Source organism: Ovis aries, chromosome 1 (genome assembly GCF_016772045.2).
Source record: "Ovis aries strain OAR_USU_Benz2616 breed Rambouillet chromosome 1, ARS-UI_Ramb_v3.0, whole genome shotgun sequence".
Taxonomy (NCBI): domain Eukaryota; kingdom Metazoa; phylum Chordata; class Mammalia; order Artiodactyla; family Bovidae; genus Ovis; species Ovis aries.
Genome location: NC_056054.1, coordinates 23,073,846 through 23,099,837, shown reverse-complemented (window position 1 = coordinate 23,099,837; position 25,992 = coordinate 23,073,846). Strand labels below are relative to the sequence as shown.

The following is a 25,992-nucleotide window of genomic DNA, read 5'->3' as shown; positions in this document are numbered from 1 at the left end:
GGAGGCCTTACAAATAGCTGTGAAAAGAAGAGAAGGGAAAAGCCAAGGAGAAAAAGATATAAGCATCTGAATGCAGAGTTTCAAAGAATAGCAAGAAGAGATAAGAAAGCCTTCCTCAGTGATCAATGCAAAGAAATAGAGGAAAACAACAGAGTGCGAAAGACTAGAGATCTCTCCAAGAAAATTAGAGATACCAAAGGAACATTTCATGCAAAGATGGGCTCAATAAAGGACAGAAATGGTATGGACCTAACAGAGGCAGAAGATATTAAGAAGAGATGGCATGAATACACAGAAGAACTGTACAAAAAGATCTTCACGACCCAGATAATCACGATGGTGTGATCACTCACCTAGAGCCAGACATCCTGGAATGTGAAGTCAGGTGGCCCTTAGAAAGCATCACTATGAACAAAGCTAGTGGAGGTGATGGAATTACAATTAAGCTATTTCAAATCCTGAAAGAGGATGCTGTGAAAGTGCTGCACTCAAAATGCCAACAAATTTGGAAAACTCAGCAGTGGCCACAGGACTGGAAAAGGTCAGTTTTCATTCCAATCCCAAAGAAAGGCAATGCCAAAGAATGATCAAACTACTGCACAATTGCACTCATCTCACATGCTAGTAAAGTAATGCTCAAAATTCTCCAAGCCAGGCTTCAGCAATATGTGAACTGTGAACTTCCAGATGTTCAAGCTGGTTTTAGAAAAGGCAGAGGAACCAGAGATCAAATGGCCAACATCCGCTGGATAATGGAAAAAGCAAGAGAGTTCCAGAAAAACATCTATTTCTGCTTTATTGACTATGCCAAAGCCTTTGACTATGTGGATCACAATAAACTGCGGAAAATTTGGAAAGAGATGGGAATACCAGACCATCTGACCTGCCTCTTGAAAAACCTATATGCAAGTCAGGAAGCAACAGTTAGAACTGGACATGGAACAACAGACTGGTTCCAAATAGGAAAAGGAGTCCATCAAGGCTGTATATTGTCACCCTGCTCATTTAACTTCTATGCCAAGTACATCATGAGAAACACTAGGCTGGAAGAGGCACAAGCTGGAATCAAGTTTGCTGGGAGAAACATCAATAACCTCAGATATGCAGATGACACCACCCTTATTGCAGAAGATGAAGAGGAACTAAAAAGCCTCTTGATGAAAGTGAAAGAGGAGATTGAAAAGTTGCCTTAAAGCTCAACATTCAGAAAATGAAGATCATGACATCTGGTCCCATCATTTCATGGCAAGTAGATGGGGAAACAGTGAAAACAGTGTCAGACTTCATTTTGGGGGGCTCCATAATCACTGCAGATGGTGACTGCAGCCATGAAATTTAAAGACACTTATTCCTTGGAAGGAAAGTTATGACCAACCTAGATAGCATATTGAAAAGCAGAGACATTACTTTGCCAACAAAGATCCGTCTAGTCAAGGCTATGGTTTTCCAGTAGTCATGTATAGATGTGAGAGTTGGACTGTGAAGAAAGCTGAGCACCAAAGAATTGATGCTTTTGAACTGTGGTGTTGGAGAAGACTCTTGAGAGTCCCTTGGACTGCAAGGAGATCCAACCAGTCCATTCTAAAGGAGATCAGTCCTGGGTGTTCATTGGAAGGACTGATGCTAAAGCTGAAACTCCAGTACTCTGGCCACCTCATGCAAAGAGTTGACTTGTTGGAAAAGACTCTGATGCTGGGAGGGATTGGGGGCAGGAGGAGAAGGGGACGACAGAGTATGATATGGCTGGATGGCATCACCGACTCGATGGACATGAGTTTGAGTGAACTCCGGGGGTTGGTGATGGACAGGGTAGGCCTGGAGTGCTGCAATTCATGGGGTCACAAAGAGTGGGACACGACTGAGCGACTGAACTGAACTGAACTGTATGTTTAAAAGTTAATGATTCACCTGAAGTTTTTCTCCTTGATAAATTGGATGGCAGTTACTGATTGTCTTGTCATGGGTCTGGATGTTTTATGACCCTGCAGGCCAGGCAGGCATTCCTCTGAATGCCTAGAAACTGGAGCAACAAGTATAGCTTTAGGTTAATGGAGCAAAACACTAATGTGGGGGAGTGAGTTGAAATTAGAAAAACAGAACCAAGGCCCCAACCCTACATGGACTGCCTAACAATTTCTACCTCTTTAAAAGACAAATTGGAAGTGGACAAAATATTTTTATTCCTTACCTTGCTGCTACAGATGCTTTTCCCCCATACATAAGCATTACTCTCACCAATTTCCTTTGTCCTGAAGTTTATTCTGCTGAGGCCGAAGAAGCTACAGATGCAGAAGCTGGGCATTCAGAATGGCTTAGAGATGAGAGCTTAGTCCTAGACACTTTTAGTCATGTCGACTAAAAATATAGTCACAATCTGAAAGTAGAGTTATTTTATTTGGTGGGAATGTTTAGGACTCAGAGCATGGGGAGAGAAAACAGCTCCAAGGAGACAGGAGGCTATAAACAAGTTTGCAACAAAAGGAGCAGACAGTCTGAACATCAAAGATCAGGTATCAAGTTAAGGAAATTCAGCATTCTGTGTATGGGAAGACGCAAGCTTCTGGGCTCACTGAATTCATCCCTTTTGTGAGCACCTCAGCTGTCTGGGGCCAATCCTGTTTCCTTCTTCACTTTGCTTCATGCATTCCCCCAGCTCCTCAGCAATCACCGTGGGGGGCGGCAGCATCTGCTGGATCGCAGTTTTGGGAGCCCTCATTCACATTTGGATGCCAGAAATTGCTGATGGCTGTGACATTTCTTGTTTATTAATATGGCAGGAGATATTTTCATTTCACAGTCAGAAAGACAAAGATTTGAATTTCAGTTCTGCCCCCTGTGAGCTCCTTGCCTCGGTGTGATAACAGTGTTTACCACATAAGGTTGTTATTACAAGACCCTACACAGAAGGCAATGGCAACCCACTCCAGTATTCTTGCCTGGAGAATCCCAGGGACGGGGGAGCCTGGTGGGCTGCCATCTATGGGGTCACACAAAGTCGGACACGACTGAAGCAACTTAGCAGCAGCAGCAGCACACAGGAAGCACTTAATACGTGTTGCTAGCTTCCAGTGCTGGAGTCATAGTTAACAGCACAGGCGGCAGAAACAGACTGGTTTCTACCAGTTACCACTGTGTGGTCTAGGGGTTCCCTTGCAAGTTGCTTAACCTCTCTTAGTTTCCTTACTTGTAAATGATCTTTCCATCAGATACAGTTGTGGGAGAGTTCCGGAGTGTCTGGCATGTAATAAGGACCATCTCTTTTTCTGTTGTTTCTTTTTGCGGGGAGGGGTGCTGCGTTCAGTCTTAGTTGAGGCACTTGGGATCTTCACTGAGGTGAGCTGGCTCTGTAGTGCAGCACGTGGACTTAGTTGCCTCATGGCATGTGGGAACTTAGTTCCCTGAACAGGGATCAGACCTGTATACCCTGCATTGGAAGGTGGATTCCTAACCACTGGACTGCCAGAAAAGTCTCCCATCTTTTTATTATTATCCTCCCTCCATAGCTCCCCTGGCTAGAATCTAGGCCCCAAACTCCTATCACTACATCCTTCCCGACCCCTTTCTCTGAGTCCAGGATACCTGGTTCCTTCATTCACTTACTGATTTTTGTCACTCAGCAAATGCCCCTGAGGACTTACTAAGAGCTAGATCCTGAAAGACACCCTGAAGGTACAGAAGTGAGCCAGGGATAGCCCCAGCCTTCATAGACCACTCCCTCCTTCTTAAATCCTTTCTCTTTTTCTCCCCCTTTTTTCTCTTGGTTTTCATGAAACCACATTGTCCTTGTCTCCCCCTCCTTCTCTGGTCACCTCCCAGTCTCCCTCCTTAGCTTCTTCCTTTACCCAAACTCTCAGTCTTAGTGGGTCCTAGGCTCAGTCTTGGGATCTCTTCTGGATCCACACTTTCTCCCAGTGATGTTAAGTAGCATCACCAAGCTAATGATGCCCACCTTTAAAGCTCTAGTCCAGTCCCCTCCCCGAGGCTCCATTTTCATGTATTTAACTGCCTATTGGTATCTGATAGTCCTTTCTTTTTTTTTTAATATATTATTATTTTTTTAACTTTACAATATTGTATTGGTTTTGCCACACATCAACATGAATCCGCCACGGGTGTACACATGTTCCCAATCCAGAACCCCCCTCCCCCCCACCCCCACACCATCCCTCCGGGTCATCCCAGTGCAGAACTCTTGATTTCTTTACCACTCTCCCAACTGGTCTGCATCCCAGTTTCCTCCATCTCTCTGCAGCACCACTATCTGCTCAGTTGCTCAAGTCACAAACCCTCGATCCATCTTTGATTCTTCGTGCACATAAACCATGTACAGGTCCTATGGAGCTGTATTCAAAATACTTATCAAATATGCCCATCTCTTTTCATCTCTATGCCATCACTCCAATTCAAGCTAGTATGATCTCTTAGATCAGTTCATCCGCTGCCACCTGTGCACCACTAAAATCCATTAACGACACAATGAGCAAGGCGATCCTTTCACAGCATTCCCCTATTGAGATGGCCTCCGCTGGACACGGGGTATGCTCCAAACTCTGACTCTGGCCTTCAAGGCCCTGTGTGAGCTGGACCCTTTAAGCTTCTCCAGTCTCACCTCTAGTGTTAACTCACCTCTAGTGTCTCACCTCTAGTGTTAACAATCCAGCCACTGGCCTGCCCTCCAGTCTTTGAAAATGTCATACTAGTCCTCATTTTAGGGCTTTTATTTGCCCAGAATTCTCTCATTGGATGGCTTGTTCTTATCATCCTTCAAGGCTGAGCTCAAATATCAGAAGCCCTTCCTGATCACACTATATCAAATAGACCCTGCTCCATTCACTAGCTCATTCACCATCCTGTGGCTTACCTCCTGCATTCCCAGCATGCATTACAATCCACCATCACCTTGCTTAGTTGCTGTTCCGGGTGTGTCATCCCCACCAGGGTGCCAGCTCCTCAAAGGCAGGAACCTCATCTCTCTTATTAACCCCAAGTCCTGGAGCGTGGTAAGCTCATAGTGCATGTTTGCCAGAATGAATGAATAAGCTGGCTGATAAATGCCTTGTGAGCCAAGTCGCTTCTGTGGTGTCTGACTTTGTGACCCCATGGACTTATAACCCATGAAGCTCCTCTGTCCGTGGGATTCTCCAAGCAAGAATACTGGAGTGGGTTGCCATGCCCTTCTCCAGAGCATCTTCCTGACCCAGGGATTGAACTCGTGCCTCTTAAGTCTCCAGCATGGGAGGTGGGTTCTTTACCACTACTGCCACCTGGGAATCTTGATAAATGCCTTAATAGAAGGATATTTTAAAAATCTGTAGGAGTCCAAAGAAGAGAGCTATTTTCCCCAGGAGAGTCAAGCAAGGCTTCATGGACAAGGGCCCATTGGGCCTGTCAGTGAAAGATTAGCAAGAAGTTACCAGGAGGGGAAAGGGAGGGAGAGTAGGCAACCTGCCTGTGGGAATACAGGCACAGAAGCACAAAGAGGAGGACCTGCGTGTGCTGGGGTGGTCTGCAAGGCTAGAGAGTGAGGAGAGGGGCCACAGTCCACCCCCTGGGTGCTCTGGGCTGGCTGCCTAGGTGTCTTGTGTTTCTTTTTGTCTGCATCGATTCATTGCATGCTTTCTTGCAGCAGGAATTTCAGTCTGGCCACACTCCTGGCGAGGAGGGAAGCCTTCAGAGATCCAGGCAGGCTCTGCGTGATAAAAGACATTGTTTTGTCTCTTGGAGTTGTTCAGTTGTTTTTAAGGGAAGAGTCTGTATTTTTCTGAAAATTTCTCCTTCCTTCTTTATGACATGCACCCTGACTTCCATAAATATCTACTTTTAACTTCCAAATAGATAAGGAGATATTTTGGTTGATAATAAAAAGAATAGATTTGGGGTTTTTCAGCCTGAGGTCCATGGGTAAACAGCTGCCTTTGCCATGAGAGTTTAGCGGGAGTCATCTGGAAATTCTCTAACCCTCTTTGCTCCCTCACTCCCTACCTATTTGAGAGGCTAAGCCTGGTAGGATCATAGTCCGCAGCTCAGAGATGAAGGGGGTTATGTGGGGCTTCCTTCCTGTAATGAGGGCAGCTGCCTTGCTGGACTGGAGCTCCTGCAAGCATGGCAGGATGGTGGGTGTGGGCTTGTAACCAGAGCCTGGGTTTGAGTCTCTGCCCCTTCCTGTTGCATCACTCTGGACAAGTTCCTTAAACTCCCTGAGCTTTGGTTCCCTCCTCTGTACAAAGAGAAGAGTAAGCTGCTGTCCCTCCTCAACTTGCCCGCATCTTCGCCTAAGCATCGTTTCCTTCTCATCTCCAAATCTAAGATAAATCCCTCTGCCCTTCCTGGGCCGGGTTTCCCTTCCTTCATCAGACTGAATATGTGGTAAGCCCTGAAGTGTTGCCCTAAGGTGGAGGAGGCAGCCCCACAGCACAGCACCAGGCTCAGACTCTGGCTTGTGCCAGCCTAGGTGGAGCAGCTTAGAATATAGAATAAAGGAAAAACTCATTTCCTCCCTGGTGTCTAGGAGGAAGCAAACTCCACACTAAATTATGTTCCAAATATGCCCTAAGGTAGTTTTAATTTTATTGGCACTGATTTTAATTTACTCTTTAGGCCCCTGTTGCAGAATGAGCTGTTGGCTGCTGGCAAGGGGACAGCCCTTCATCACTTGGTTTTGATTAAGGTTTGTAAGTTTGGAAGGGAAGAACAAAGATGCTGTCCCCTCATTCTATTCTCAGCCCCCAAATTGTAATTAATGGCCCTGCATTAGCAGCACACCCCCTGCTCTGACATAGCCACACAAAAAAAGCACTTCATTTGACTGCTGGGAAAAAGTTCAGATGCAGCTGTTCATTCATTTAATTCATTCATTCTCCTATCCATTCATTGATTCATTTTCTATTCATTCTCCCACTAAACCTCTAGTGATAACCCGCTATGTACCAGGGCTTGCTCTGGTTCTGTGAATTTAAAAAACCAACAATGTATGGTCCCTTCCCTGAAAGAGTTCACATTCTAATGGGAGATGGAAATAAACAAAGCATGATTATGCCGTGTGGTCAGTGCCAAGAGAGAGAATTGTGAGAGGACACAGGAGGCTGTTCACTCATCCCTGAGGGATAAAAATGGCTATTTGAATTTATCTTTTTGTACAAGTCAGGTGAACAATTTTAGATGCTATAATAAGCAGTCCCCAAATCTCAGTGGCTTAATACAGTAAAGGTTCATTACAGTCTGATGCAGGTCAAGTGACTTGTCTGGCAATTTTCCTCCCAGTGTTGACTCAGCGAACTAGCCTTTTTCCCTATTAAGATACCATTGATTTTACATGTAGCTTCCATGCCCAAGAGCAAGAATGTGGGCAATTGTGTATGTGTTTGATGACCAGGCCTGGAAGTGGCACTTATTACCACTGCCCACATCCCATTTGATCCCAACCAAATACCAAGGGAAACTGAGAGATGTTGTCCAGGGTCCAGGAAAAAGATATGGAACTGGTGAGCATCTCCTTAGTTTGCCCTAAGTCTTAAGGTTGTCTCGGGGTTACTCAGATAAAGAGAACTTGTATTTCAGGCAGAGGAGATATTCTTTCTGTGTAAATATGGAGGTGAAAGTCACAAGCCTAGAGATTTGAAGTACTCCAGGCAGCTCTATGGACTGAAGTATAGAGTATCAGATCAGAAGTTGTGAGAGCTGAGAGTAGGCAGGGGGCAAAGGCCAGATCATACAGGGCCTTTTATAATATATGAAGGGGTTTGGAGTCTATCCTCTGAGAGATAGGGAGGAATAGGGCAGTTTCAGTTAAAGAAGTGCCATTATTTGTTTACATCTTAAAAGATTGCTCTGAAGCAGCAAGGAAATCAGGTCAGAAGCTATTGTAGTAAAACAAGAAAGAAATGATGGAATGGGGTCAGACTTGGTTCGTGTCCTCAATACGCTCATAGGCAGACAGACATACTTTCTAGCCATATTTCAGTAACAAGTATATAAGTATACCTATACAGTACACAAGGATACCTATACAGTAACAAGTACTGACATCAAGGCCCAAGCAAGAAGCTTTTTGCAGAAGATGAAGAGATTTATTTTAACAGAAGTGAGTGAAGTCACTCAGTTGTGTCCAAATCTTTGCAGCCCCATGGACTATAGACTACTGGCCTCCTCCATCCATGGGATTTTCCAGGCATGAGTACTGGAGTAGGTTGCCATTTCCATTTTAACAAAATGTGAGAAGAAATCATGGAAAGTTTAAGAAAGCTGTATCTCTTTTCTCTCATCCAACAGCCACTTGAGGTACAGTGAACAGCTGCTACTGTTCATGGTTATAGATTATGTGAACATTAGGACCAGAGTTAGGAACTCTGCTTGCCTTCCTTCCTCTGTTGTTAGGGACCAACAGGAGCCCATAGTGCCAGTTTAGGCACAAAACATAGTAGGATGGTGATGAAATTAGTATCTGTGGTCTTTGGTATTGCCAGAAAAGTGCTGAATATGTGCAATGAAGAAGAAAAAGAACTAGAACTTCAAGCTCAGACCCCATGCAGGTTAATTTCCTAGACCCTTTTCTACTCCAGGTAAAATCTAGACTCAGAGAGGGAAGAGATCTTAGAAACTAGATAATCTCTGGGTATTCCCAGATGCTCCAGTTGTAAGGACTTAATGTGTTCAGGGTGGTGGCCTGAGGTCAATTCTAGTCAGGGAACTAAGATCCTACAAGCCATGCAGCATGGCCAAAAAAATTAGAGAAAATAGATGATCCTTTAAAATTGTTGTGGAGGTACTAGCCAATGCAGTTAGACAAAAAAAGAAATTAGAAGCATAAAAACTGAAAAAGAGGAGATAAAGTTACTAAGTATATACAATAAGATTGTTGTTGTTCAGTCGCTCAATCATGTCCAACTCTTTGCAACCTCATGGACTTCAGTACGCCAGGCTTCCCTGTCCATCACCAACTCCCAGAGCTTGCTCAAATTCATGTTCATCGAGTCAGTAATGCCACCCAATGATCTCATCCTCTGCATCCCCTTCTCCTCCTGCCAGCATCGGGGTCTTTTCCAAAGAGTCAGATTGCATCAGTTGGCCAAAGTATTGGAACTTCAGCTTCAGCATCAGTCCTTCCAATGAGTATTCAGGACTGATTTCCTTTAGGATTGACTGGTTTGATCTCCTTGCAGTCCAAGGGACTCTCAAGAGTCTTCTCCAGAACCACACTTCAAAAGCATCAGTTCTTTGGCACTCAACTTTCTTTATGGTTCAACTCTCACATCCATCCATGACTACCGGAAAAACCATAGCTTTAACTAGATGGACCTTTGTCAGCAAAGTAATGTTTCCACTTTCTAATATGCTGTCTAGGTGGGTCATAGCTTTTCTTCCAAGGAGCAAGTGGCTTTTAATTTCTGGCTGCAGTCGCCATCTGCAGAGATTTTGAAGGCCAAGAAAATAAAGTCTGTCACTGTTTCCATTGTTTCCCCATTTATTTGCCATGAAGTGATGGGACAGGATGCCATGATCTTTGTTTTATGAATGTTGAATTTTAACCCAGCTTTTTCACTCCCCCTCTTTCACTTTCATCAAGAGGCTCTTTAGTTCCTCTTTGCTTTCTGCCATAAGGGTGGTGTCATCTGCATATCAGAGGTTATTGATATTTCTCTCTGCAATCTTTTTTTTTACACATTTTAAAAAATTATTTATTTTTTAATTGAAAAATAATTGCTTTCAGAATTTTGTTGTTTTCTGTGAAATACCAACATGAATCAGCCATAGGCATACATATGTCCCCTCTCTTGAACCTTCCTCCCGTCTCCCCATTCCATTCCATCCCCCTAGGTTGCTAGGAGCCCCTGAATTCCCTGAGACATACAGCAAATTCTCTTTGGCTATCTATTTTACATATGGTAATGTAAGTTTCGGACATGACTGAGCGACTGAACTGAACTGAACTGAACTGAATGTAAGCTTCCATGTTGCTCTCTCCATCTATCTCAGCTTCTCCTCCCCTCTCCCCGTGTCCATAAGTCTGTTCTCTGTGTCTGCTTCTCCACTGCTGCCTTGACAGTAAATTCATCAGTACCATTTTTCTAGATTCCATATATGTGCGTTGATACACAATATTTATCTTTCTCTTTCTGACTTACTTCACTCTGTATAATAGGCTTTAGGTTCATCTACCTCACTAGAACTGACTCAGATGTGTTTCTTTTTATGGCTAAGTCATGGGGAAACAGTGGAAACAGTGTCAGACTTTATTTTTGGGGGCTCCAAAATCACTGCAGATGGTGATTGCAGCCATGAAATTTAAAGACACTTACTCCTTGGAAGGAAACTTATGACCAACCTAGATAGCATATTGAAAAGCAGAGATATTACTTGCCTACAAATGTCCGTCTAGTCAAGGCTATGGTTTTTCCAGTGGTCATGTATGGATGTGAGAGTTGGACTGTGAAGAAAGCTGACCACCAAAGAATTGATCCTTTTGAACTGTGGTGTTGGAAAAGACTCTTGACAGTCCCTTGGACTGCAAGGAGGTCCAACCAGTCCATTCTAAAGGAGATCAGTTCTGGGTGTTCATTGGGAGGACTGATGCTAAAGCTGAAACTCCAATACTTTGGCCACCTCATGCGAAGAGTTGACTCACTGGAAAAGACTCTGATGCTGGGAGGGATTGGGGGCAGGAGGAGAAGGGGACGACAGAGGATGAGATGGCTGGAAGGTATCACCGACTCAATGGACATGGGTTTGGGTAGACTCCAGCAGTTGGTGTTGGACAGGGAGGTCTGGTGTGCTGTTCATGGAGTCACAAAGAGTCGGATGACTGAGCGACTGAACTGAACTAAATATTGTGTATATGTACCACAACTTCTTTATCCATCATCTTTCAGTGGACATCTAGGTTGCTTCCATGTTCTAGCTATTACAAATAGTGCTGCAATGAACATTGAACATGTGTATTTTTCAGTTTTGGTTTCCTCAGGGTATATGCCTTGGCATGGTTCCTGGATCACATGGTGGGCTTATTCCTAGTTTTTTAGGAATGTCCATACTGTCTTCCATAGTGGCCGTATCAATTTACATTACCACCAACAGTGCAAGAGTGTTCCCTTTTCTCCATTCCCTCTCCAGCATCTATTGTTTGTAGACTTTTGGATCCTGGCAATTCTGACCTGTGTGAGGTGATATCACATTGTAATTTTGATTTGCATTTCTCTAATAATGAGCATCTTTTCAACAACTGACATAGGATTAATTTCCAAAATATACAAGCATATCATACAACTCAATACCAGGAAAACAAAGAAACCAATCAAAAAGTAGGAAAATGACCTAAACAGACACTTCTACAAAGAAGACATACAGATGACTCCCTGCAATCTTGATTCCAGCTTGTGCTTCATCCAGTCTGGCATTTTGAATGATGTATTCTGCATTTAAGTTAGATAAGCAAAGTGACAATATACAACCTTGATGTATTTCTTTCCCAATTTGGAACCAGTCTAGTTCCATGTCCAGTGCTAACTGTTGCTTCTTGACCTGTATACAGATTTCTCAGGAGGCAGGGAAGGTGGTCTGGTATTCCCATCTCTTGAAGAATTTTCCACAGTTTGTTGTGATCCACATGATCAAAGGCTTTAGTGTAGTCAATGAGGCAGGAGTAGATGTTTTCCTGGAATTCTCGTTTTTTTTTCTATGATCCAACAGATGTTGGCATTTTGATCTCTGGTTCTCCTGCTTTTCCTAAATCCAGCTTGAACATCTGGAAGTTCTCAGTTCATGTACTAGTGAAGCCTAGCTTGGAGAATTTTGAGCATTATTTTGCTTGCATGTGAGATGAGTGCAATTGTGTGGTAATTTGAACATTATTTGACACTGTCCTTCTTTGGGATTGGAATGAAAACTCACCTTTCCAGTTCTGTGGCTACTGCTGAGTTTTCCAAATTTGCTGGCATATTGAGGGCAGCACTTTCACAGCATCATCTTTCAGAATTGAAATAGCTAGGCTGGAATTCCATCATGCCATTAGCTTTGTCCATAGTGATGCTTCCTAAGGCCCACTTGACTTCGCATTCCAGGATGTCTGGCTCTAGGTGAGTGATCACACCATCATGATTATCTGGGTCATTAAGATCTCTTTTGTATAGTTCTTTTGTGTATTCTTGCCACCGCTTCTTAATATCTTCTGCTTTTGTTAGGTTCACACTGTTTCTGTCCTTTATTGTGCCCATCTTTGCATGGAATGTTCCCAGGTATCTCCAATTTTCATGAGAGCTCTCTAGTCTTTCCCATTCTATTGTTTTCCTCTCTTTCTTTGCATTGATCCCCTAGGAAGTCTTTCTTATCTCTCTTTGCTATTCTTTGGAACTCTGCATTCAGATGGGTGTAGCTTTCCTTTTCTCCTTTGCCTTTTGCTTCTCTTCTTTTCTCAGCTATTTGTAAGGCCTCCCCAGACAGCCATTTTGCCTTTTTTGCATTTCTTCTTCTTGGGGATGGTTTTTATCACTGCCTCCTGTATAATGTTGCCAGCCTCTGTTCATAGTTCTTAAGGCACTCTATCTAGCAGTTCTAATCCCTTGAATCTATTTGTCACTCCCACTGTATAATCATAAGGGATTTGATTTAGGTCATACCTGGTCTAGTGTGGCCTAGTGGTTTTCCCTACTTTGTTCAACTCAAGTCTGAATTTTGCAATAAGGAGTTCATGATCTGAGTCACATCAGCTCCTAGTCTTGTTTTTGTTGACTGTATAGAGCTTCTCCATCTTTGGCTGTGAAGAATATGATCAATCTGATTTTGGTGTTGACCATCTGGTGATGTCCATGTGTAGTCTTATCTCTTGCGTGTTGGGAGAGAGTGTTTGTTATGGCCAGTGCATTCTCTTGGCAAAGCTTTGTTAGCCTTTCCCCTGCTTCTTGAGAATAAGAGGTCCCTCTTATTGACTTTTGAAGCATGAAAATCAATCAATATTATTCATTTCTGTTTATTTAAAGTCAAATCACATCAGGTTCTAGGTGTCGGGATGGGGCAGTAGAAGCCAGTCCAGAATGGTTTTCCAAAGATCCAGATTCCAATTCTTGCTCCTTCACTAACTCACTCCCAGCCCTAATCAGGCAACCTCCGCACCCTGAGCTGATCTGCAAAAGGTCAGAGAAACTGGTTTCCAATAGAGCCCATACCCAGAGCTATAAACTGCGTTTTTTCCTTCCACATTTTTTAAGTCATCTCTCTACCGCCTCCTTTCCTCGGCAGCTCATCAAAAGCTCAGAGGAAAAAACAGACAATTGAAGAAAATAAAATTGCAAAGATGACTTTTATAGGGCTCCTGTTGAATCATTGTGTATTCCACCTTCAAAGCTGAAAATGATGAGTTTAATATCACACAGAGCTGTGCATCTTGTATCTCTCAGAAGGCAGTTTATGCCACCCAGAGAACTGGGAGCTCGGCAAGACAAAATTTTTCACTCCAAGTCTGAGGCAAATGAAATGACAATCATCAGGCCCACATTCTAGAAGCAACATGGTTTTCATTTGGTCTTAACTTTGTTTGAAAGTGTCCCACAGAGGGAGAATTCTTCTAAGCATGGATTTTTCTTCATTCCCAGGACTGAAATCTAGAAAGTGGATGGAAAAGTGGCCAGGTCTTGCCTTGCCTGTTTTTAGTGGTGCTCACTGATGGTATTACATTAACTGTGCAAATAGGTCAGGAGACCTGGGTTTCAGTCCCAGTTAGGCCATGAACTTGGACAAGTCCCTTCCCCAATGGAGGCCCTGTTACTCTCAGGAATGATTAGCAGGTATAAATCAGACTGATATATAGGAAGAGAAAGTCAGATTTGAGAGGTATTGAAGTTCTAAGGGCCTGTGTGCTGCACGCATGCTCTGTTGTTAAGTCATGTCCTGCTCTCCGTGACCCCACGGGCCGTAGGCCACCAGTCTTCTCTGTCCATGGGATTCTCCAGGCAAGAATACTGGAGTGAGTTGCTATTTCCTTCTCCAGGGGATCTTCCTGACCCAGGGATCCAACCCGAGTCTCCTGCATCTCCTGCATTGGCAAGCAGATTCTTTATCACTGAGCCACTTGGGAAGCCCTCTGAGGGCCTGCGAGTTCCCCAGTTCCTGCCAGTCTGTTCCAGTGTCTGAAGTTACCCCTCTGAGTGGTTTATTTAGTCATTCTGCATCTGGCTACTGAGCATCCTTCAGGAACAGACACTGGGTTCTTTCCAGACACTCTTTCTACTTTCAGGGAGCTCATAAATGAGAAGGTTAATAAATAATACTGTATCAAGGTAGGGAGTCCCTTAAATAGGGAGTGTGAGCAGAGAGCAGAGAAAGACTAGTTACAATCATCTTTATAAATTGCAAGGTTACTTTTCGCACACACTATATACTACTGTGGAGTAGGTGTGGCATCATGAAATGAGGTTAAATAGCAGAATGAACTAAGATGTCCTATGTGAAGCCCCCAGAATGGCATCTGGCATGCATTACCATGCAGTGAATGATAGGAATGGCTGTTGCTGAGTTGGATTCCCACTCTAACTCTCCGGGGTTGGAATTAAAATACCCATTTTGAAAATAAAAATTTCAAAGAGGGTACATGATTTAGTTTACCCCAGACTCCCTCTGTTAGAAATTGACCCAGTTGGGGCAAAACCATTAGCAGGCCCAATATAAATATAATAATGTTACCAAAATTTGAATATAAAAATGTTAATGAAGGTATTTCTCATTAGAGAAACAAATTCGGCTAAAGCCTTTAGTTACAAATGTATTTACTGTTCTGGGTAGGTAGCATTACTTCAGAAGACCTCGAAAGAGGACTGCTAATGGTATTGCTCTGAGACCTTGAAGACAGACGGTGTTCAAAATAAGGAGAAATTGATCCTCGCTGCTCTCAATCCCTCACATTGCTACAACCAAGTAGACAGAGGGCTAGCTCAAAAGGAAATTGTGTGCGTGTGTGTGTGTGTGTGTGTGTGTGCGTGCGTGTGCGCACGTGTTTAAGGCAAACTCTGTGGCCCTGACATCTCATTTGTTATCCTTTCTCTCAACAGAAAACAAGCCTGGAGTTTTATATTGATATCCACGCCCACTCCACCATGATGAATGGTTTCATGTATGGCAACATCTTTGAGGATGAAGAGCGGTTCCAGAGGCAGGCGGTTTTCCCCAAGCTCCTCTGCCAGAATGCCGAGGACTTCTCCTACGTGAGTCAAGAGTTGGCTGTCAGCCGGCCCCAGGTCCCCTCCCCAGACCACCCCCTCCTTCCCATCGCCACCCCGTCTTTCACTGAGTTAGATTTGCTCTAACATTCACAGAACACCTGCTTGTGCTGTGTCTTGTGTGGGTGATAAAGACAGACGTAAACAAGCTCTGCCCATGCCTGCAAGCAGCTCGTCACCTGCCAGTGAGGGAGACTCTTGGAAAAGACCGCACTCGCTTTGTCTGAGGAGCTGGCCTTTGTTTAGCTGATCTGACTCCAGTTTTAGCAAGAGAAGAAACTCGCTGAGCACCGCCTAGAGTCAGGCCCTGGCCCTGGTGTCTGCTTTCACGGACCTCTGGCATTTGTTCTCTTTGTTGTTGTGCAGTTGCCAAGTCATGTCCGACTCTTTGTGACCCCATGGACTGTAAGAGGCTCCTCTGTCCTCCGCTATATCCCAGAGTTTGCTCAGCTTCATGTCCATTCAGTAAATGATGCCATCTAACCATTTTATCCTATGCCACCCCTTTCTCCTTTTGCCTTCAATCTTTCCCATCATCAGAGTCTGTTCCAGTGAGTCTGCTCTTTGCATCCAGTGGCCAAAGTATTGGATCTCAGCAACAGTCCTTCCAATGAATATTCAGGGTTGGAATGACTGGTTTAATCTCCTTGCACTACAGGAGACTCTCAAGAGTCTTTTCCACACCACATTTCAAAAGCATCAATTCTTTGGTGCACAGCCTTCTTTATGGTCCAACTCTTACATCCCTACATGACTACTGGAAAAGCCATAGCTTTGACTATATGCGCCTTTGTCATCAGAGTAATGGAAATGGCAGTTACTAACCTAAGAAGTGTGCTGAATGCTTTCATTTAATTGTCTGTGTAACCCATCTTTATGGTAATCCTGCAAATTGGGATTCATATCAGACTTTTCTGATGAGGAAGCTGAGACTCAGAGTTGCTGTAAGATTCGCTCAAGGTCCCATAGCCTGCAGGTGTCCCGCCCTGATTCTCTTCTCCATTTTTTTGTCTCTCACAGTCTAGCACGTCCTTCAACCGGGATGCCGTGAAGGCAGGAACTGGCCGTCGCTTCCTCGGTGGGCTGCTGGACCACACTTCTTATTGCTACACCCTCGAGGTTTCCTTCTACAGCTACATCATCGGCGGCACCACAGCTGCTGTGCCCTACACGGAAGAAGCCTGTATCCTTGGCAGTTTCCCCTTTCCCCTCCCCCAGCCCTGGGCCAGCTCACATCCAGCGGAGAGTACCCAGGTCTGCCAGGATTTACCAGATGCCTCAGGAATCTGGTCTCCAGCTCAGGTGAGGTTTGAGATCCTGGGGTGAGGGTAGCCATGGCTGGTTCTGCTGTTATCATCTCTGGATTGTTCTATTTGCCTCCTGCCCTCCTAATGGACACCCTTCCCCATATGTCTCTACTATACCTCAAGTGTTCCTCGGGCACCTGGACCCATGACCCACCCATACCTGTGCTGGCCTATCTCTCTTTCTCTCCTCTGCCCCCAACAAGAGAGTGAGTCTTCCATCATCTAAGGTATGTAAGCACACAGGCCAGAAGCTCATCCCGAGCCTGCTGAGGAAGACCTTGACTTGGTCTTGATCTCCTCTTTCTCACCCTGAATATATCTCTTTTTTAGGTTTTTAAAATTTGTTTTAGTTTTTATTGAAATACAGTTGATTCACAATGTGTGCCAATCTACCATACAGCAAAGTGACCTGTACAGATACACGTTTATGCATTCTTTTTCAAAGTATTCTTTCCCATTATAGCTTATCCCAAGAGACTGGGTATAATTCCCTGTGCTATACAGTAGGATCTTGTTCCTTATCCATTTTGAGCATAATAGCTTGCATCTACCAATGCCAAACTCCCGGTCTGTCCCTCTCCCTCCTCCACCCTCTTGGCAACCACAAATCTGGTCTCTAGAACAAACCTCTTTTCACCTGCCATCTTTCTGTGCCGCAGCTCCTTCCCCTCCTCTCCTTTCCACTCACTGCTTTCGCTTTTGCCTGTCCCCACCTTGTCCCATTTCCTTCTGTCTCCCCCTCTTGCTTCATCTGATGTGTTCCTCCCTTCCCTTCTCTACTTTCTCCCCCTCCCACCCTCCTTTCCTGTCTTTCTCCCCTCAGCCTCCTTCCACCTTCGCCACCTTCCCACTCAGCCTCCGAATATCTTTCTCTCTGCCTTTTCATTTCCTTTGCCGACTCACTTTTCCTCTTGGCTTACTCAGAAAATGTCCACAAGAACCCCCAAGTGTGTCATGATCAAACTAGAGGTCGCCTTCTAGCTTGCTTGATTTTTTAGGAATTGTTTAGTAATTCTAGGTTCCTGAGTGTTGATTTTCATTTCAAGGTCACTACATAAGGGGTTGTGACTGATTTTGACAGTTTATGCTTATCTTTACCCTTTTGTTTTGGATTGATCCATGTCTCCTCTCTGAACACTTAGTTTCTCGGAGAAAGAATTATAGCTGATGGAGAAGAAAGGAAAAGGATGATATTAACTCTCTGTATACAGACTCTGTCTCCCCAGAAGTGGGCATCCTCCTTTCAACCATGGGGAGAATTCACGGAGTTCTCACCACACTCTGCGCAGGAAAGCTTCCTTTCTGGTGTCCATTGCACCCTCATGGCTCAGGGATGAACACACGTGTGTGTGTCTTCCTAGCAGGGAACATGGAGGGCAGGGTGATGTCCTCAGAGGGAGGGGAAAGTTGTTGGCAGACCAGGCGTTAGACCAGTATTCTAGATCCAGTACAACAAAGTAGAGATCGTGATAAGAACTGGGGGAGAGTCCCCTTACAGTCACCTTGAAGTCTGCTTTAATGACCACCTGACTCACAGACCAATGGAGTAGGCTCTGCTCTACATCAGAAGACCCTTGCTTTCCAAAGTTCTGGCCATCTCTGTGTGCCACAGTGCAACCCTCCCCCCCCCACCACCACCACACACACACACAACTTGATGGTGTGCAGCACATGGCTTCCCCAGGATCCGCTAACTGCTGTGCTCCACACCTAGACACATTCCACACTGCCCCTGCCTAGCTCACCTTTGGTGTCAGGGCAAAGGAAATAGAAGGAGTTGCCTGGAAGAAGAATTTGAGCATTTGCACCTAAGGGATCCCACATGTGACTCATCTCAGTGACATGAGGGTCCCTCCGGAGGTGGCCTGTGCTTAGTTTGTGGCCAACGTCTGATGTCCAATTTGATGGGTTCTCCTATTCTATGTCAGCACCTCCAACATGCTTTTGTGTTGGAAGCAAATGAATTTCTTGGCAGAATGTCCCTCCCTTGGCCTAGACCCAAGGTTTCCTCCTCTCAACACCCAACCCTTGTTCATCAAATGTTAGTACACCATTAGTGCATTCTAGGAATCCTATTAAGCACTGGGGTAAAATATTGACCAAGAAGCCATGGTCCCTGACTCACAGAACTTCTGGCCTACTTGGGAGCTGGATAAAGAAAAGGGGCGCTTATAGTCTGTGTAGTAAGTCCTGTTGTGGAGGAACCCCAGAGAGCCGTGGGAAATGTCCATTTAAAAATATATGCACCACGATGTGTAAAACAGATGGCTAGTAGGAAGCTGCTGTACAGCACTGGGAGCCCAGCTTATGCTCTGTGATGACCTGGAGGGATGCGACAGGGTAGAGGGGAAGGCAAGAGGGTGGAGATATGTGTACACACACAGCTGATTCACATTGTTGTACAGCAGAAACTAACACAAAACTGTAAAGTAATTATACTCCTATTAAAAAATAAATACACAGTGAGTGTCTGCCATAAGCCAGGTAAAGGTCTAAGCCCAGGGGTTGTATTAATAGCAGTGAACATCCTGAAGACAAAAATATCTACCCATAGAGGTAAGAGGAGGCTCACACACAGTTTCAGTAGGTCAGGGAAGTCTTCACAGCAGAAGTGACATCTAAACTGACTTTTTTAACTTGAATAGGAATTGGGCAGATTGCCTGGGGTGGGTTGTTGGAGGGAGGGCATCTCAGACAGAGAGGGAAGGAAGGAAGGTGGGCTGTAGGAGCTGTGACAGGTGCATTATGGCTGAAGTACTGCAGATGCAGGAGATGAGACCAAAATGGCAGCCTGGGAGGAATTCGAACTAGAAGGAACATGAGGCGATGGAGAGCAGTAGAAGGGCTTTAAAGAGCTGTGGGAAGCCTCTGGCTGCAGTGGGAAGGACAGATTAGAGAAGGCTGTAGGCAGGGGCATGCTGGGAGCTGTTATGACAATCCAGCTGGGAGATGACTCAGGACTAGACTTGAGTGGTGCCGTGCAATGTTTAGAATGTGGAGCTGGGAAGACTTGGTCAGCATTTGGATGGGGATGTTGGTGGGACCAGGAGCTAGTGACTGGAAGGGGTTCAGGGCGGTGGGTAGTGAGGCAGAGCAGAAGCTGAGCAGGCCACCGTGCTGCTGGAGCCGCCCAGTCTCGTCTGCCATCCAGGGGAGGAGAAGAGGAACCTGGAGTTTCTCCAAGGACGTGCCGGCCGAGTCAACGCACACAAGCGTGATTTAACCTAGTTCTTGTTTGAAATGTGTTTTTTTTAAAGCCTTCATCTCCTAACAGAGGGAGACTTCAGGCAGACAGATTGTGATCCTTGTTGGCTGTTGGCTTCGTGTCCCAATCAGAAAAAGAAATTACATGGTCTGATAGGAATGGCAATATGGTCTGGGAGGATGTCCTCCAGACTGGGAGTCAGGAGACCTGGATCTGATGACAACACCAGCATCGTCCCCGAGCGTGCCCTTCAGCAAGTCCTCCAAGCTCTCTGAGGCAAGCTGTGTCTCCTTCACAAAGGCACCAAGAGCCTTCTTGCCTTCTTAACCCCTGCAATGGGAGCTCAACAGATATTCATGAAAAGAGAGCAGACTTTCCATTTAGACAAATCAGGTTTGAATCCGGCTTCAGACGGTCACTGGTTGCGTCACCTTGGGCGAGTTATGTAACCTCACTGCACCTCAGTGCCCTGTCTGTAGCAGGAGGACCTAGTTCATACTTAACCTCACTGAGTTGCATGGATGTTAAATGAAGTAATGTACAGGAGTGTGCACCTTAGGCTTTAAATATTAAGCCAACTCATTGGAAAAGACCCTGATGCTCGGAAAGACTGAGGGCAGAAGGAGAAGAGGGCAACAGAGGATGAGACGGCTGGATGACATCACTGATGCAGTGGCTGTGAACTTGGGCAAACTCTGGGAGATGGTGAGGGAAAGGGAGGCCTGGCTGCAGTCCATGGGGTCTCAAAGAGCCGGACACAACTGGGTGACTGAACAACAACAATTGATTAGAGCATTGTAACTGAAAATGAAGACTCACATTTATGTAAAAGAAAATAGTTGGGGCTGTTAGACCAAGAGGCCAGGGGTTGTGCTGGTAAGGTTCATGGGGCAAAGGGTCTTGGTGGGGTCACCACAATTGAGAACCTGGACCTCAGAACACCATCTGACTCACACAGTGAGTGGGCATGTGCGATTCCCATGGTGAAGTTTTTTATGTCTGTCATCTAGAGTGTCCCATTCTCAGCCTTGGGAACCACAGAGGCCACATTAACTATCAGAAGATGCTGAGTGAGAGAAAGATCAGGGAAGGGCTGGGGGAGGCGGGGAATCCTGAAGGATATCTCACCCAGGCCCACAGCAGTGTCCACCACCTCTCACTCCAGACCATATGCATCAGTGTTGGTCGGTGTTAGTCACTCAGTCGTGTCTGACTCTTTGCAAATCCATGGACTATAGTCTGCCAGGCTCCTCTGTCCATGGAATTCTCCAGGCAAGAATACTGGAATGGGTCACCGTTTCTTTTTCCAGGGGATCTTCCTGACCCAGGGACCAAACCTAGGTTTCCTGTATTGCGGATAGGTTATTTACCATCTGAGCCACCAGAGAAGCCCAGGGCATATATATCTGTTAGCTTAATGTTTCTCTCTGGAAAAGCCCCAGCTAAACATTACCAAGCTCTTGCTCTCTGACTCTCCTCCTCTACTATATCAGGATAATATAGCAATGGACACAGTCACTGATGCTTCCCTAGCTGTGTGACCTTGGGCTAGTTACCTCACCACTCTGAGCCTGTCCTCCTATTTGTAATATAAAAATAATAATACTAATTTTGCACAATTATCAGAGGAGTGCAATGATACAAATCCCCTGGCCTGCCTGACACCTGATAGGTACTCAGCAAATGTTCTTCTGTCCCCAGTTTTCTCAGCCCCATGCAGACTACATGAGTTTGCTTCCAAAGATTATCCTTTAACCAGATGATCTTGAAAGCCAGCAACCGGGGTTTGAATCTTTTTTTTTTTTCTTTTTAAAAATTAATTAACTAATTTTTTAATTGGAGGATAATTGCTTTACAATGTTGTGTTGGTTTGAATCTTGATTCCATCGGTATTACTGGGTAGCTTCAAGCAGGCCCTGTCCTTTTTCTTAGGCTCAGTGTCTGATATCTCCAACCTGTCAGAGCTGCAGAATGAAATTATATGTGGACTTGCCTCTATTCTGGTCCCTTCCAGCCCTGATATTCTAAGATTTTGCTGATTCTAAAACTAAAATTTTATAATTCTCTGCTTAGATGAATTCTTGATATCAAGAATCAACAGTTGTGACATATGTGAGTCTTAAGATTGAGTGACTCCTTAGGCATGAGTTTAAATCCCACAGGGAAAATCAGTACGAAAGTACCCTAGATGACTGATCAAGACGATAGCTACTTTCATTCTTTAGTTGCTGCTGCTGCTGCTAAGTCGCTTCAGTCATGTCCGACTCTTCGTGACCCCATGGACTGCAGCCTACCAGGCTCCTCCGTCCATGTGATTTTCCAGGCAAGAGTACTGGAGTGGGGTGCCATTGCCTTCTCCGATTCTTTAGTTAAAGGGCTCTTAATTGAGGGGTTTATAGATGGGCTTTAAGAAAAGCTTATAAGCTGTCTAAAATTTATGTGAAACTGTGAGTAAAGATGCAGAGTTCGTTTTCTGGGAGGAAGATTGACAACTTTCAACAGGATCTAAAGAAAGCCGTGCTTAGCATCTGCTGGCCTGGCTGGTGGCCTCTGTCCAGGCCGTGGCAAGAACACAGCTCTGGTCAGTGGTGCAGGTGTGAGTTCTGCTTTGGATCTCTCTAACTGAGGGCCCTCATTAGTTATTTAACCTCAGTTCCCTCATCTGGAAAGTGAGGATAATGATTATTTACCCTCTAGCGTTGTTTGGAGGGCTACATGGGAGAAAGCAGATAAATAACAGGGCATTTACTCAGTGCTGTTAAATATTAGTTCCCTCGCCTCCCTTCCCATGGTTTGTTGTTTTTGTTGTTGTTGTGAAATGTTAAATTCCTGAGAATTTGGGGCCATTCTTCAGCAAAACTTATTTACATTTTATTGGCCTGCCAAGTAATAAAAGTGCTCTGTTCAAACAATTTTTTAAAAAAGAGAGAGAGAGAAAGGCTAAACTGGAATCATCAAATAACCCAGAGTTTCTCTGGCCTTTGTTTATGGTCTGGTTTCAAGCCAAAAGGAAATAGCTCTTTGACATATGGATGAGAGAAACATTGGGAACAGAGACCGAGGGTCCTTAGTAGACTATTTTCCACACACAGTTATAGCTGTGGGCACTTTGAAATCAGAAAATGCTGGCTCTAGGAGAAGGAAATGGCTGTGTAGCCAAGAGAAAATGCAGAGATTTAGAATTCAGTTAATTGTCTTGGTCTCAATTCACAGCCCACTCTGTGCCTTGCACATGTCCTCTGAAGCATATAGCAAACATTGGAGATACCATTTATTTACTCATCCATCTTGTGAAACTCCCTAGACACTAAAAATAGGGAGATGAATAAGGCGTGGTCCCTGCCTTCAAAAAGGAGACAGTTTTGAGAGGAGAGGAAGCAGCACAGAGGGGTAAATGATCATCCAGAGGGAAGCTCTGCTGGCTGGGGACTCCCATGGTAGCTCTCTAACCATGCAGGAGTGTTGAGGAAGAAGAGGGAAGAGAGACTTCCTGGAGGGAAAGAAACTAGGTCTCAGACCTCCAGAGTGGCTGTGATGCAGGCAGGAGAAGAGGGTGAAGCGGCCTTCCTGGCAGAGGGAGACATAAGGAGAGGGCCCAGATGCCAGAGAGAGGATGTGCGTCCATAGTGCTGGAAGGTAGGAAGTTGGATTGGGCTAGAAACAGCAGGTGATAAATAAATATAGGCAGAACCAGACCATGAATAGAAGGAAAAGGATTTGTGAACTGTGTAACAGGAATATTAAGCAAGCTGTACACACAAGATACAATCATGTTTTGTCTCCTGTTGACCCTGCAGATAGATGTATGTGTGTTCTACATCTAGATCCAGAGATATAACAGCTCTTACAGATCCCGTGACGTCCCAGCCACTCTCAGGAAATTCAAAGTTTTCTAATTAATTCTGGTCACAAGACAGTCTCAGTTCAGCAATGACTATGTCTGGTGCAATCAAAGTCATTGAACCGTTTCAAAGCTAAAACCTCCCCATCCTCTAGCTCAGGCATCAGACAGGTGCTCAAAGTGACTCCTGTTTCCCTGGCTTGACTTCCAGCCCCTTACCCCATCTGGCTAACCCCAGATGTTTACCCCTCTGAGGTTGAGCAGGATCAGGGAAAGGGGGAAAGGGAAGGGAAGGTCTTTGGGGATGAATGCTCCCAGAGAGGGCCTGGGCAATGCCTATGAGATTCCTCAGATACATCAGCCCCAGGGCTAGAAAGCTGCTGATGAGGGCAAGGGTTCCCTTGTCATGGACCCCACCTCAGTCTGGTGATCTAGTGGTTCACCTCCATTGGGACACTGTGCCCTCTAGTGGCCCTCTTGTCTAAAGGAGAGCTGAAGTTTACAAACCTGGTTTTCTGGATTCATTTTCCAAGTCCTGCCTGGTAATTTCACATATATGTGGGATCTGAAAAAATGGTATAGATGATCTTATTTACAAACCAGAAATAGAGACCCAGATATAGAAGAAAAAAAAAACATGGGTACCAAAGGGGAAGTCGAGGATGGGATGAATTGGGAGATTGCTGCTGCTGCTAAGTCACTTCAGTCGTGTCCGACTCTGTGTGACCCCACAGACAGCAGCCCACTAGGCTCCCCCGTCCCTGGGATTCTCCAGGCAAGAACACTGGAGTGGGTTGCCATTTCCTTCTCCAATGCATGAAAGTGAAAAGTGAAAGGGAAGTCACTCAGTTGTGTCCAACCCTCAGCAACCCCATGGACTACAGCCTTCCAGGCTCCTCTGTCCATGGGATTTTCCAGGCAGGAGTACTGGAGTGGGGTGCCATTGCCTTCTCTGATTGGGAGATTGGGATTGACATATATACACTATTGATACTATGTGTAACTATTGGGCTTCCCTGGTGGCCCAGACAGTAAAGAATTCGCCTGCAATGCAGGAAACTTGGGTTCAATACCTGGGTTGGAAAGATCCCCTGGAGGAGGGCATGGCAACCCACTCCAGTATTCTTGTCTGGAGAATCCCCAAGGACAGAGGAGCCTGGTGGGCTACAGTCCCTGGGGTCACAAAGAGCTGGACATGATGGAGTGACTAAGCACATGCATAAGCACATGTAGAGCACATGGAACTCTACTCAGTGGACGGAAATCTGAAAAAAGAGGGGATGTATGTGACGTATAGCTGAATATAGATGTTACGCATAGCTGTACAGTAGACCCTAACACAACACTATGAAACAGCTATACTCCAATAAAAATTTATAAAAAAGAGTCAGCAAAAAAAAAAAAAGTGGTATCTACAGACTTGAGATCTCAGCTAAAACCAAGACTAGTACAGTTCCATCTTAATAGCATGTTCCAATATCTAACTGGTAGAATTTCTATTGATTGCCTGGGTAAAGGAAAAAATCAAGGAAGATGCCCAGTTTCCTGACTTGAACAACATGGTACATGGTGGGGCCAATCATTTAAATGCAGAGTATTAGAGAAAGGGGTTGGAGAGCGGGATACTCTGAGCTCTGTTTGGACTGTGTTACTAAGGTCCGTCTAGTCAAGGCTATGGTTTTTCCTGACCATGGTCATGTATGGATGTGAGAGTTGGACTGTGAAGAAGGCTGAACGCCGAAGAATTGATGCTTTTGAACTGTGGTGTTGGAGAAGACTCTTAAGAGTCCCCTTGGACTGCAAGGAGATCCAACCAGTCCATCCTAAAGGAGATCAGTCCTGGGTGTTCTTTGGAAGGAATGATGCTAAAGCTGAAACTCCAGTACTTTGGCCACCTCATGTGAAGAGTTGACTCACTAGAAAAGACTCTGATGCTGGGAGGGATTGGGGGCAGGAGGAGAAGGGGCGACAGAGGATGAGATGGCTGGATGGCATCACGGACTCGATGGACGTGAGTTTGAGTGAACTCCAGGAGTTGGTGATGGACAGGGAGGCCTGGCATGCTGCGATTCATGAGGTCGCAAAGAGTCGGACACGACTGAGCGACTCAACTGAACTGAACTGAAGTGTAGGGGGCTCATGTGACATACAAATGGAGACGTCTGATAGGGAGATGGGTCTATGGGTCAAATGTTCTGGGGAGATACGTGAGCTTCAGACAGACTTTTCAAAAGCTACTGTAGAGTTATAATGAAGGAAGTGACTTTCTTGGTGTGCACAGGCAAGGTGGGCTTTCCGTTAAGTTGGTAAAAAGAGTGCTGGGCTGGGAGTCGCGATCTCAGTTCCAGGATGGCTTCTGCCTCTCCCTACTCTCATAAAGCTGTGTGGCCTTGGTTAAATCACTTTACTTCTCTGGCTAAAGCCTGTACTAGGTAGACC

At 45.1% G+C, this 25,992-nt stretch overlaps 1 protein-coding gene across 2 annotated transcripts in view; it reads left to right on the top strand.

The window, feature by feature from the left end:
* AGBL4 (AGBL carboxypeptidase 4) overlaps window positions 1-25,992 on the top strand; it is a 1,492,749-nt gene that overhangs the window by 1,415,639 nt on the left and 51,118 nt on the right. For both annotated transcript variants that reach the window (XM_060408815.1, XM_060408814.1), the window contains exons 10-11: window positions 15,033-15,185; window positions 16,221-16,383. In XM_060408815.1, coding sequence (XP_060264798.1) covers window positions 15,033-15,185; window positions 16,221-16,383 — 316 coding nt within the window. The remainder of the gene's footprint in view (window positions 1-15,032; window positions 15,186-16,220; window positions 16,384-25,992) is intronic.